The sequence below is a fragment of the Trichosurus vulpecula genome, chromosome 8, assembly GCF_011100635.1.
Source record: "Trichosurus vulpecula isolate mTriVul1 chromosome 8, mTriVul1.pri, whole genome shotgun sequence".
Taxonomy (NCBI): domain Eukaryota; kingdom Metazoa; phylum Chordata; class Mammalia; order Diprotodontia; family Phalangeridae; genus Trichosurus; species Trichosurus vulpecula.
In genome coordinates, this window is record NC_050580.1 from 225,893,236 (window position 1) to 225,906,859 (window position 13,624).

General features: G+C 42.7%; 1 protein-coding gene across 1 annotated transcript in view; it reads left to right on the plus strand.

Moving 5' to 3' along the window:
- PLEKHH1 (pleckstrin homology, MyTH4 and FERM domain containing H1) overlaps window positions 1–13,624 on the plus strand; it is a 56,590-nt gene that overhangs the window by 18,780 nt on the left and 24,186 nt on the right. The window contains exons 5-9 of the mRNA XM_036735304.1: window positions 3,417–3,498; window positions 3,591–4,366; window positions 9,253–9,331; window positions 11,300–11,391; window positions 13,133–13,283. Of these exons, the coding sequence (XP_036591199.1) occupies window positions 3,417–3,498; window positions 3,591–4,366; window positions 9,253–9,331; window positions 11,300–11,391; window positions 13,133–13,283 (1,180 nt within the window). The remainder of the gene's footprint in view (window positions 1–3,416; window positions 3,499–3,590; window positions 4,367–9,252; window positions 9,332–11,299; window positions 11,392–13,132; window positions 13,284–13,624) is intronic.

Below are 13,624 nucleotides of genomic sequence, written 5' to 3' on the forward strand. Positions count from 1 at the left end.
ATATGAAAAATGGGAACAATGATACCTAGGCAATATCAATGTCATTAATATGAATAGAGAATATTAAATTATTAACAATTATATAATGTTAAACGAATAATAACAGATATTATCTACCTCATAGGGTTGTCTTGAGGAGGGTGCTTTGTAAACTTTGAAGTGCTATACTCCAGTAAATCTGTGATCTCATTAATGTGGGTAATCCCTATAATAAATAATGCAGGTCACAGCCCGACCAAATCCAGCCATCATGCGCTTGCTACTCTCATCCATGTCCTACTATAAGCCCTATAGAAATAATTATTTTTATTGTTATATTGTTAGAATATTGTTAGTTTTGAGCTGTGGGCTGTGAGCTCCTTGAGAGCAGACTGTCTTTGGTCTTCTTTGAGTCTCTATTGCTTAGCAAAGTTCCTGGCACATAATAGGTGCTTAATATACGTTTATTGACTGTCTAGTATCTGTGATTTCATTGGCTTAAAGAACAATTCCATAGGAAGAGTCTGTCTACCGGTGATGGTGGGCAACTGTTCCGAAGCTTAGTTTTAGAGAATTTGGGGGGGCAGGAGAATGAAAGACAAAGTGATTACCCAAAATCACACGCCCAGTTTGTGTCAGAAACGACACTTGAACCTAAGAGCATTCTGAGGATAATACTGTCTCTCTCATTTTTCTTCTTCTTGTTATTAGTATCATTTCTTCCTTTACATCCTTTTCAATGATGTTCAAATGGAAATTCTTGAGACAAGTTGCTATCCTGCAAGTAAAGAATATACATTTGATGTTCTATGGGAGGAAAGTAGGAAACAAGCATTTATTAAGTACTTATTATGTACCAGGCACTGTGCTAACTGCTTTACAAATATTTCATTTGATCCTCACAGCAACCCTGAGAGATAGGTTCTATTGTTATCCCCACTTTATAGATGAGGAAACTGAGGCAGACAGAGAAGAAGTGACTTAGGCAAAGTAACACAGCTAGTAAGTATCTGAGACTGGATTTGAACTCAGGTTTTCCTGTATCCAGGCCCACTGAGCCACCTAGCTGCCTATGTGGACTACTGAAAAGGTGGGTGAATTAACTGGGTTTGTTTTTTAAAATTTAATTTATTTTCAGTTCTCAACATTCGTTTCCATAAATTTTTGAATTTTCTCCCCGCCCAAGACGGCATGCAATCTGATATGTGCTCTACACGTACATGCCTATAAACACATTTTCACATTAGTCATGTTTCATAGAAGAACTATAATGAATGGGAGAAGCCATGAGAAAGAAAACAAAACAAAAGACAAGGAGTCTGCTTTGCTCTGCATTCCGACTCCATAGTTCTTTGAATTAACTGTTTTTTGTAGTTGAATAAAAATACTAGGATGTAAGCTCATTCTCTGTTGGCTCGCTAAAAGTAGTGTTGTTATAATCCCGGTAGTAGGCATGACAACAGGGATGATATCATGCCCTCAACCTGTCCCCTGAGGATTTCAGTCTCCTCTATTAGGTCTCTACATTTTCAAAGTTTTTCATTCCATGATGCTTAGAAATTATGAATATTTAGAAGTATGGCATCTATTTAAAGTCTTCTTAAGTTTTGCTGGATCAGTGTTATGTATAGTTGATTGTGGGCAACAGTTTGGTTTGTGACAATGATATGATGTCAATATAGTTTATTTGGTTGAACTGAGTCCTCCAGAATATTTTGAGATTTCTATTAAGTTTTTGATGTGGTAGTCAAGTCACCAGGTCATATCTTCCTAGATGTTCAGTTATTACTTCAGCTGAAGCATAATAGATTCTACTCCAGTCCCTTACAGTCTCCGTGTGTCTTCTCTGCTTCAAATGTGTCTCTTGTTAAAAACATATTGTAGGATTCTGGTTTTTAATCTACTCTGCTATTCATTTCCATTTTATGGGTGAGTTCTTCCCATTCACGTTCCCAGTTATGATTACTCACCATGTCTTTCCACGCCATCCCCCCCGCCATCCTATTTTTAACCTGTTTATCCTTCTCTCTCTTTTTCTCCTTTCACCCTATCCTTCCTTACAAGCTTTTTGCTTCTGACCACCACCTCCCTCAATCTATCCTCCCTTCTATCAGTCCCCCCCTCTTATCTCCTTCCTCTGCTCCTTCCCTATATGGTAAGATTTCTATACCCAGCTGAACGCGTATGTTATTCCCCCTTTGAGCCAATTCCAATGAGAGTAAGGTTCAAGCATTGCTCACCTCACCCCACCCACCCCATCTTCCTCACCACTGTAGAAATTCAGTTATAGAGCACTGGACCTAGAATAAGGAAGACTTGAGTTCAAATTCAGCCCCAGAATTAACTGTATGACCTGGAAAAGTCAATCAACCTCTGCCTCAGTTTCCTCATCTGTAAAGATAATAATGCCTACTTTCTAAGGTTGTTGTAAGGATAAAATAAGATGACACTTATAAAGTACTCTACAAACTATTTAAGTGCTATGTAAATGCTATTATTATTATCAATATACTCAGTATTTCAATTACAGTATTGATTATGCTTAAGAATTAGAAAAGGGTTCAGCACAGATCAATAAGTTCCCTAGCAGCTAATACGTTCTTAGCAGAATCTTTCCAATAGTTATTGTGTTGTGGTGGGAAGAACACTAGATTGGGAGTCAGGAATTGTATCCCCAGTGGACCACCAACTAGCCATGGGACTTTCAGCAAGTCACTTCACCTGTGTGGGTTTCAGATTCCTTATCCAGTAATGAACATAATAATAATAAAGCAGCTGACATAGTGTTTAGCACTATGTATAGAAATAACATTAACCATTTGATCCTCATAACAACCCTGTAAGGATCCGCAGCTCTTCTCTTGCCTTCAGGATGGGTACTGATTCTGAAACCACGGACTTTCCCTGGAGGGTCCAAGTAGCTCCCCTGGGGGTACCATGGAGAGACCTAGAGATGGGGAGGAAATAGATGGTGTAAAAGGCAATGACATCTTGGGGTTTCTCAGGAAGCTTCCCCCAGAAAAGAGCTTCTGCAAACAAGTAACTATTATTTGTTTACAGAAGAGGAATCTGAGACTGAGAGTGATTTGCAAAATGAAGGGGTCATCTGAGTTGGTCTCTCAGGTCCTTTCCAGTGCTAATAGTCATAGGTTGATCACTTCATAAAACTTCACTAAAGTAGGAAACTTGAATTCTAAAACTTTGCAAACTAGAGTTGCAAAGGAACCTAATAAATTGAGATGGTTCTAAACCAGACTGGAAAAAGGAGAAAATTAGAAAAAGACAGTCCTGGGGAGAGAGAACAGCGTTTTCTATTCTAACAAAGGCCAAATAGCACCTAAGGAGAGAGGAAGGTTCCATGAGTTTTAGTTTTCATTTTTAGTTGCAGCCTAAGGCTCAAATCCAGACTTATAAATGAATTTTTTCTTCTTGCGCAGCTCGAGATGGAGAATCGGCACCTGAAAAGCTACAATCAGCGCCTAGTAGGGCAAGTGAGGGCACTTCAAGAGGCCCTCGGAGGTAGGCAGCAGTCTGTCCTTTGGGGGCAGCTTTCTGGGAAATTCCAAGCTGCCACTGTTACTGATACTTGTCTATTTCCTCCCTATCTCCAGATCTGTCCATGGTGCTACCTGGGGAGTTACTGTGGTCCTTCCAGGGGAAGTCAAAGAAGAATTCTGTAGTTTCAGAGACAAGTACCCATCGTGGAGGCCAGAGAGGACCTGTGGAAGGCAAACAATCTGGAGACAATGCTTCCCAGACTCAGAGTGCCTTGGGAGCAATCATCTTAGCTTCTCCAGGAACCCAGCAGGACAAAGACCTCATTCCTGAAGCAGGAAACACTTTGAAAGGTTCTGGGAGAGTTATTTGCAGAGAAATCCCAGAGGCCAAGGCTCCCCAGCTTTCTCCTGAAGGTACTGTGGAGCTACAGAAATCAACTTACTTGGGTGAAATCCTAGGTGGTTTCCAGAGAGGGGTGCCCATTAAGCTGAAGTTCCCAGTCAAGGAAGGAGTCCTTGGCACCAGTATGACCCTGCCGAAGGTTCGGGCTTTCCGTAACCCCCGGGACAGCATCCAACTTGCCAAACGGCGTTATAGCCAGCCCCAGCTGAGAACTGGATGCTTTCATCACATGGTGAGCATTGAAATTAATACTCTCCAGACCTCCCAGACCCATACCCTTCCCATGAAAGAGACAGACAGCAAACAGAAGAAAAGGAAAGAATCTGAGAAGATGGACACAGAAGAGCCCCCCTCAGATAAGAAAGAAGTCAAAGGCAGTGAGCCAACCTCTAGATTGTTCAAAGAAGAGCTGGAGAAGCCTAGTGCCAGGGAGGTAGAGATGGAGAATAAGCCTCCTACGCCCCCTCTTCACCAGTTACCATCCTGGGTAAGAATTTTCAGTTCATTTTTCAGAGGACAGTGAACCCTAATAGTAGCTAGCATTGTTGCAGTGTTTGAAGGTTTTCAAAGTGCCTTACATGTTTTCTCTATCAACCCTGTGAGGCAAGTGTTATTCTTATCCCATCTTACATGTGAAGAAATTGAGGCTGACATCAGTTAAGTGACTTGCCCAGGATCACATAGATTTGAACTCAGCGGGGGTGGAGTGGGGAGTCTTCTTCCTTTGTAGACCAGCCCTCAATCCACTATGCCACCTGGCTGCCTATAATGAACATTGCATGTATGAGCTAAGCAGTCAGGTGTAGGAGGGATACAACTTCAATCAGAAATTAGCCACCATTGATAGGCTTATAAGATTTAGAGCCAGGAAGACTCTTAGAGATCATCTAGCTGAAACCTTTCATCTTACAAGTCAGAAAACTGATTTATCATGGAGGTGCATAACTGGGCTTTGAACCCAGGCCCTCTGGACTCCAAAGCTTGCCACTATGATATAAAATAGTATGACCCCCACTCTTTCCCTCCATTGTCTCCTGTTCTCACCCTGTGAGTGAATCTTCATCATATCTTGCCTTCCTGGCAGAGCAAATGGACTATTGGAAATAGGAGGAAGGGTGAAGGGTCAGGGTATCATGTGTACATCCTTCTCTTTGCAAACCCAGCCCAATACCCAGAATCTTTTCCCCAGTGAGGAGGCAGTGTATAGATAGCTTCCTGACAAAACATCAGCCCCACAATCAGGTTTTTTTCTAATTATCTTAAAATCCAGTTATTCAACATGTGACCTCTGAGCCAGATGTCCATCCACACGTGGCAGGGGTATGGCCTGCCTGAAATTTTTAACATCCTCCCCAAAAGGCTTTCCCTAATTAGTTAGTATTTATTAGGCCATTATAGTCTAATAATCTAATAATCTGCTACTGTTTTATACAACTGACTACTGCCAGGTGTCCAATAGGAGCTTGGGATCAATTGTAAAAATTTCATGCGGTCCATACAATATGGATTTTTGCTTGTATAATCAATCCAGTATTGGGGGAGGGGAAGAAGTTGGATGCCCTTTACTTAAAGAATACTCTTTGAAAATGTAAATACCCGCTGGGGAGGGTCATACCTTAAGCTAGGGGTTCTTATCTATGGGCTAGACCCTTTTGGCAGTCTGATGAAGCCTAAGGACCCCTTCTCAGAATAATGTTTTTAAATGAATAAAATAAAATGTATAGATTACAAAGGAAACCAAATGTTAGTGAAATCAAAAATAAAATTTTAGGGGGTTCATGTACACCCTGAAATCTATGCATGATTGAGGATCCATGGCCCCCAGGTTAAGAACCCCTGCCTTAAGCTATTATTAGTAATTACCTTTACAGAGGTTGACGGCTAGCTAAGAACAAGAATGAAGCACAGTATAACTATCTGGGGAAAGGAAGGACAACTCCCAAGTCAAGACAATGGTATAGGTGAAAGAGCACTAGCTATAAAATTAGGAAATCAAATCCCATCTCTGACATTTACTACCCAGTGATCTTGGGCCAGTTACTTAACTTCCTCAGGCTTCAGTTTCCTCATCTATAAAACTATGTGCCCTCTGAGTTGCCTTCTAGCTCTAAACACTATGATCCTACAAAACAGAGGTGGGATGGTACCAAAAGTGTGCTAGTGAATGTTTAACAACTAGCTGTCTAGGTTGAGAGGTGAAGGAAGTTGGAAAAGGGAAGGAGAGAGCACACACAACACACTTTTCAAGTTAATCAGCATTTTTAATACTTTTTCCATCACTTTCTCGAGTCTAGACAATTAACAAAACAATAAACCAAGCCCTGATTTGTAGCTGATTTTGGAGGTGTAAAAGCTCCCATTGCAAATTTAACAATCGGCTCTCATTAGCCAGTCAGAGCTAACTCTAGCACACCCCTGCATGATGACAAAGATAGACAATCTCTTTTGCAGTTTTGCCCAAGATTGGTCCTGGTCATATCGGGTAAAATCATCTGATCCTTTTGGGTGACAGAAAAAAATAACATGGGCAAGGACAATCTTCAGCATTTGTCATTCCTGACTCTATTCTCTCCTGGTCAAAGATGGAGAAGGAAAAGTTCCTGGAGAGATTCAGGGTCAGCTAAAAGATCCCGATTTCTTCTGTACAGGAGTTTTTCCTCACAAGTGTTAGTAGCCATCATTCCAACTCTGGATGGATTCTGGGAAGAGCTGGTTTTGCTAGAACAGAGATTTGAAAACAGGAATGGAAGAGCCAGCGACACCTGAGGATGCAAATCCTTCCCTGTCAAGAGTTCTGCCTCATGATGGCTTGCCTCTGCCTTAAAGGTTACAGGATGTAGTAGCTCTGTGGCACTTTCCCAGGGAAAGAAAAGGGGAAAAGGAGAAAGAGAAGGCAAAAGGACCTCAGCAGAGTATAATGGAGGAAAGAGTACTGAACTGGGTTGGTAATACATTAATACACGTCTTTAAGTCAAAATGGGAACATTAAGATCAGATAATGACTTTTTAAGTAGGAATTTTCCCAAAAACATAGGCTTGGAAAGGGTGGTGGGACTAGGGCAGGAGAAGTAATGAGAGGCATAGGCAGAGGTGGCCAGCAAAGACAAGTATAACCTCACCATTTGTCCAAATTCAGGCCGGCATGTTGTATGGGAATAGATGGCAGCTGCTCCCATGTTCTGTTTTCAGTGGTTTAATTGATATGTTTGTACATGAATGAATATAGGGCATGCTCTTAACAGCATCTTTCCCAGGCTGGGCACCAAGTAAATATGGGGAAAAGGTGTTGGTAATAAGAGATAGTGGTTTCCATCACACACTCCATACTTTCACCTGGTATTTGTGGCACCTTTTCAGTGTGTGCGCAACTTCCAGCTACCCCTACGTATTCAGGCCTTCATAATTCTCTCTCCCCAGGGAAAACCAGAGTAAAGCCTAAGCATTGCTGAGAACAGTATTACCCCTGCCAATGGTTATTAGAGAATTGGACTTTCAGAGTTTGAGAAGGGAGGTCAGCAGAACCTATTCCCCACCCCTACCTCACTTGACTTTCAGGCAAAGCTACACTTAAACTATTGCAGTCAATTGAGAATCAAGAAGAGGAAATGCTGGTATTTTGGCAATTAGCTATCAGGAAGTTCATTATATCTAACTGAAATTTCTCAAGCTACAATTTGAGCCATTCACCTTACTCAATCCTTGGTAGAGTTAAAGAAGAGCCAGGCATCGTCCTAGGTATAAGAAATAATCTTTTCTACACTCAGTGATGCCTTTCAAGTGGCTTCTCAGTCCTCTTCCAAATAGCTAAATGACTCAGAGAGAATACTCACTTTGTTTTCCCTCTCACCTAATCACATTACAGTATTCTGACTGAGATCTTAGTTCCCCATTATCACCAGTTTCAACTTTCACTCTCCCCTTGTTCAATTTTTCATCCCTGCCAAGGAAAGTTTTGCTCAGCCCTGCTCCCCAAGCCACCCCCACACAGCCGTAACTAGGATAAGGGCAGTCCAAGCTTTTCAGCTTTTTCCCAGGCACCATATTCAGAGAGACTCTGCTTTCTCCTGGAAGCAGGCATGGTGCTGCTTCATCCCCACTATGGTCCAGTGACATCTCTGCTGACCCCATGTCTCCACAGGGGTTGGGGGAAAGTAGCCTGGTACAAAATGAGGGGGTGGTTTTAATGGCAGTGGAGGTTAGGGAAGGAGGAAAGAGGAAATGAGCAACCTTTCCACCTCCACTAGGATACTGGCATTCACCCCCACATACTTTGGTGGGTAAGGTGTCAGGACGGGCGTGGTCATTGGGAGTGAATGTCAAGGAGGCTTGACAGGGACCAAACCACTCCTTTATCCCCACAGCTGCACCTGGGCAGGTCCATCTTTCCTGGGCTCACTTAGCTTCCCATCCTCTTTCTAAACCCTTTCTCTCCTTACCCAGTCAGTCCTAACCTGCTCCACCCTAACCCTCCTCTGTCTCTATCCTTCTCTGCCCTCAGGAACTATCCTCTATTATTAACAAACTACCCTTTATCTAGATTGCTTCCTCTCCCATTCCTTCCACCTTCTGGTGCTCACCGAAACCTAGCCTTCTCCTGAAAATACTATTTCTCTTGGATTGTCTCCAAGGCTGGCTGCTCCTCTCATATCACCCCCCCTTCCCTTCCCCACCCCCAACCTGACACACAGGCAAGAGAAGCAGGCAGACTCCTTGCTCTCTACTGCCACCTACAGACCTTCCCTCTGTCACTATCACTCAACCACATTCTCAGCTTTAAAGCTCACTCCATCCTGTCCATGTCTTGGTTGCTATCATCTATGGTTCTTCAGGTCACTCTCCTTCTTCCCCAATTAAGTTCAGTACCTGGCTCTGTCTTCTGCACCCTCACCCTGCCCCTTCCGGTATCTTAGTCTCTACCCTCCCACACCCTTCTACTGTTCAACCTAATCTAACCCCTAGTTGCCAGAAGTCCTAATTATGACTGCATATATCTAGGATTTAGAAAGAAATACTTCTAACTCATCTCATACTTAGCAAAAAACAACAAAAACAAAACAAAAACAAAAAAAACCCTCTTCCCATTAAAGAGCTGTATAAGGCTTGGCCCAGAGGATTCAGAGAATCACAGAATTTCAAAACTGCAAAAGACCATGCTGTTCATCTAGTCCACCTCATACCCAAATGGAGAATTCTTACTACAGCTTACAGGTGCTCATCCAGCTTTAGCCTAAAGTCCTCCAGGAACGCAGAACCCACCATCTCCAAAGTAAAACTCATTTCATTTTGAGGTAGGTCTAATTGTTAGGAAGTTGTGGTTTCTTTTTCCCCTTAGGGGCCCTGAGGGCCAATCCTAATTAGGGGCTGTCATTCCAGGAGAGTCGGATTTATGCCGTGGCCTCATCTGGCATGCAGCTGTCTGAGGCATCTCCTGGAAATGATGCTTCTTCCTGTGGTAAGTCCCAAACCAGGTCTGAAATTAGAGGGCAAGGGGGATATGGGGGTGTGGGTGGGGGAGACACTGCTATCTCTGAGAGAAAGAGGAAAGTAGATTTTGGGAAAGAGAACCCTTTCTAGGGTGGTTTAGGACTAGGAAATACTAACACAAAGCAGCAACACACTTCCCCCTACCCTCAATATTTTTATGCAGACGAAAGCAAGCTGTGAAAATAAATATTGAAGGCAACTTTGAAAATGAGAAAGAGCCACAAAAAGGTGGCCTGAGGATGTCAGAAAGGGAGGGAAGGAAGGAGTGGTCAGTCAGTCCAGCCCCTTTGTTTTAATAATTGGGATGGGGGGAGGTAGGGGGACTACCAATAATTCACAAAGGATAGGGAATGGCTAGGGACTGGACCTGCAATTTCACTTGTGTAAGGAACAACCTGGACTTGGAATCAAGAAGACCTGAGTTCAAATACTTAGCTGTGTGACCCTGGGCAAGTCACTTAACTTCTGCCTGTCTCCAGTTCCTCATCTGTAAAATAGGGAGAACAACAGAACCCATTGCTCAGGGCTGTTGTGAAGATCAAATAAGTTGAAATGTGTAAAGCACATTGTGAATCTTAAAGTGACGTGTGTGTGTGCGCGCGCGCGCGTTAGCTATTGTTTCCTAGTATCATTCTCTACAATTTGTATAGTTTTGGAGAATTGTCTACAGCACTGACTTCTCATCCAGGTTTAAATAGCCAGAGGCAGGACCCAGATTCCTAGCTCCAAGACTGGTTCTCTCTTCATCACATCATGCTGCCCATCATCTAATATCTTATCTACCATTTACATGACACTGTCACATGCATTTGATCCTCTGAGGCAGAGTATAATTCTCTGTCAGGAGAGGAGGAGGTTGAGGGACTTGGCTAAAGTCAAGGCAAGATTAGAGTCTAGATCTTGTAGCTTCTAATACGGTGCTCTTTCCAGGACAATACAACAGTTAATGACATATGTGTTAAATATTAAACTTAGGGGTGGGTTTTTTTTCAACACCACTGGATGGCAGCCCCTCTTAACTCCAAGTTTGGTTCCTGAAGCAATTTAGGAAACCCCCATAGGGCCATCACCCTGGTTTTCTATACCCTGGAGATGATTCTGATGGAAGTTGAAGGAATCTCTAAGAGTTTGGCTTTCTAACAAGGAGAGTTATTAATAGGAGAAATGGAATGGGGATACCTCAGCAGGTAGTGAGTTCCCTGTTGCTGAAGAACTATAAGCAGAAGTTGGGTAACCACTTATTAGAGATGTTGTAGAAAGAGTCGAGCTCATGCATGGATTGGGCTGGGTGACATTCCTTCCAACTCTGACATTCTGTGATTTGAGGAGAGTTGGGACAGGGAGTAGGACAGAGTGAAAGCTTCTCAGAGTCAATAATTTCCCATTTAGGGCTGGCATTATGCGCCTTCCCTGGCTATAAAAAGACAGGCAAGACCATTGATTCTATGTCAACGTTGAAATCTCCCATTTTCTCTTCATACTGCAGTGCAGTTCATGGCCCAGAAGAAAAGACAAGGGCATTGTTACCCCCAAGTCCTCCCTCATCTGGGGCCTGAAGCTAAATCTAGCGTCTCCCTAGACCAGCCTTTCAAGGTCGTGTCCTATCCTTCCCTTTGTGTTTTTCTTCAATCATTTCAGTCATGTCCAACTCTTCATGACATCTTGGCAAAGATACTGGAGTGGTTTGCCATTTCCTTCTCCAGCTCATTTTACAGATGGGGAAACTGAGGCAAACAGGGTTGAGTGACTTGCCTAGGGTCACACAGCTAGTGTCTGAAGCCAGATTTGGACTCTTTAAGATGAGTCTTCCTGATTCCAAGCCCAGTTACCCCCACCACCCAGCTGCCCCTTTAGTCGTTTCCTCCCTCTATCAGTCCCCTCCCTGAGTTATGGTGCCCTAGTATTTAGCATCTCTTCTCTCTCTTCCCACCTCCAGGTTCAAGTTCTACATCCCTCCCCTCCCCTGGGTCCTTCTCCAAGCTTGTCTACAAGAACTTCCATGCACCTGTCTATACCACATTGAAGGGGGTAAGGAATCAAGAACTAGGGATGATTACACCCTTTTAGAGAAGACCCCTGGAGCTTTGATTGGTAAGACTGGCAAGATCATCTAAGGTCAGGGCTTCATGCCACGTCTCTGAACAGGACTGTATCATGCCCTTCAGTATGGAGCACCATTTCTCAGGAAGGACTCTCTCCACATGTCCCCATATATTAGTCCTTGGTAGGGACCACACTTACCCTATTCTTAATCTGTTCCCTAGCTTTAGGGAGCCAGGCCAGTTGTGTTCATGTCAGAATTCAGTCTGGAAAATTTCTTTGAGAGGAGAAACAGGGAGAATCAAGGAAATCAGGATGGTGACACTAGTGAAATAATCAGTAGTCCCTCTTAGTCTCCGTCTTCATCTGCTGAGTCCCTACCCATCCATTAAATCCCAACTCAGTTGCTCCTCTTCCATGAAATATACCCTGATACACTCCCCAAACACATAAAATCATCCACATTCACACATTTAACTTTCATAACTTCAAGCATTCACATGACTTTATTAGTAACCTCATTTTCTTTTTTTTAAATTTAATCTAATTTATTTATTTAACATATTTAGTTTTCAGCATTGGTTTTCACAAGAGTTTGAATTACAAATTTTCTCCCCATTTCTACCCTCCCCCCCCCAACTCCAAGATGGCATATATTCTGGTTGCCCTGTTCCCCAGTCAAGTAACCTCATTTTCACTTTCACTGTTGGCAATAGCACACTTTTGCAGCTATGTGCTGTAGAAAAAAGAATGAGAGGCACGATGCGTGCAGGTCTGTAGAGTAGCTGGTATCTGACCAGGCATTTCATTGGTATTGCTCACCTACTGTAGTAAAGAGCTCCCCGTGCATGTGGGGTGTCAGAGGTGATATGGAGAACTCACTAGTTTCAGAATTTTGCAACAGCAGTGACTAAAGTCCCAGCAACCCTTCCCTTGGTTTTCAGAGAGTGGCCAAGGTAGAGAGGTTTACAGCAATGTAGAATTGTGTGGAATCGATGTTTTTTTTTTTTTAATTGAGATATTACCACTAAAGGTCACAGAATTCTACAAAATTACTAGCAAGAAAAATGTTTTGCATGTTACCAATTTTACTTTGTGCATTTTATGGGGTATTTCATGGTTACTGTGTTAGGAAAAGTGCATATTATTAGAATTGATGTTTTGGTATAAAAATGTATGCAGAAAAGTGTATTTTCAGTAATTTCTAGAATCTCTAATGAAAGATTACAGTTTTGGTGGTTATGGGAACCAAATCCCCTATTTCCCATTGGTTCAATATATCAACATTTGCATTTTTTTTTTGCTTTCATGCCAATTTCCAGAAACATTACCCTCATAAAATTTGAGGACTGACTGAACACATACACCCATGTATATCATCAGTGATGGCCCTCCCCTCAAACCTTACACAGCATTTTTGTAACTCTTTTATGTACATTATAGTTCTTTATATCTTATAATTCTATTAAACTGTAAGCTCCATGAGAGAAGGCACCCTTTCCTCCAAAATCTAATACACAGCAGGCACCTAATAAGTGTTGGTTGTTATAAGAAGCAAAGTACCCTCCCCAAGAACTTGCCCAACTCTCTCATTCCTTAGGAGCTGTTGATCAGACTTTACTCCAGGGTGGTAGGAAGTACGATGAACTAGAGATGATGCCCTTGTTTCCTTCTGCATAGTCACACATTTCATGACTCTCCTGGGGATGGGGGGAAATTGGCTTTCCAGAGAGCAACTCAGATCAGCACCATGCCCTTCTTGGATGAGTCCTCTGGTTCTGATGATGACTGCAGCTCCCAGGCCAGTTTCCAAACTTCGATCACCTGCATTGAGTCCAAGAAGGCCAGTATACCAGGAAGCCCACGGGCTATCAAGAGAGGTACAGGGAGCCTGGGGCATGAATAAGGCCTCAATAATCTTAACCAGCAAGCAGGACCCCAGCTTTCTCCAATGGGCAATGAGCTGTGGGGGTGACCCCGCTGGGCTGTGGGACACTACCACTCCTATCCAATCAGAGTCGGTTATAGGAAGAGTCAATCTCTAAAGTAGTTCTTAATGTTTTTGGTGTCATGGACCACTTTTGTAGTATGGGAAAGGGAATGCCCCTTCTTGGAGTAATGTGTAAGACATACACATAGGATTACAAAGGAAAATTATTTTATTGAAATGCAGTTATTACAATATACATATACTTTTTAAAAAAAAGTTCAAAACCCCATA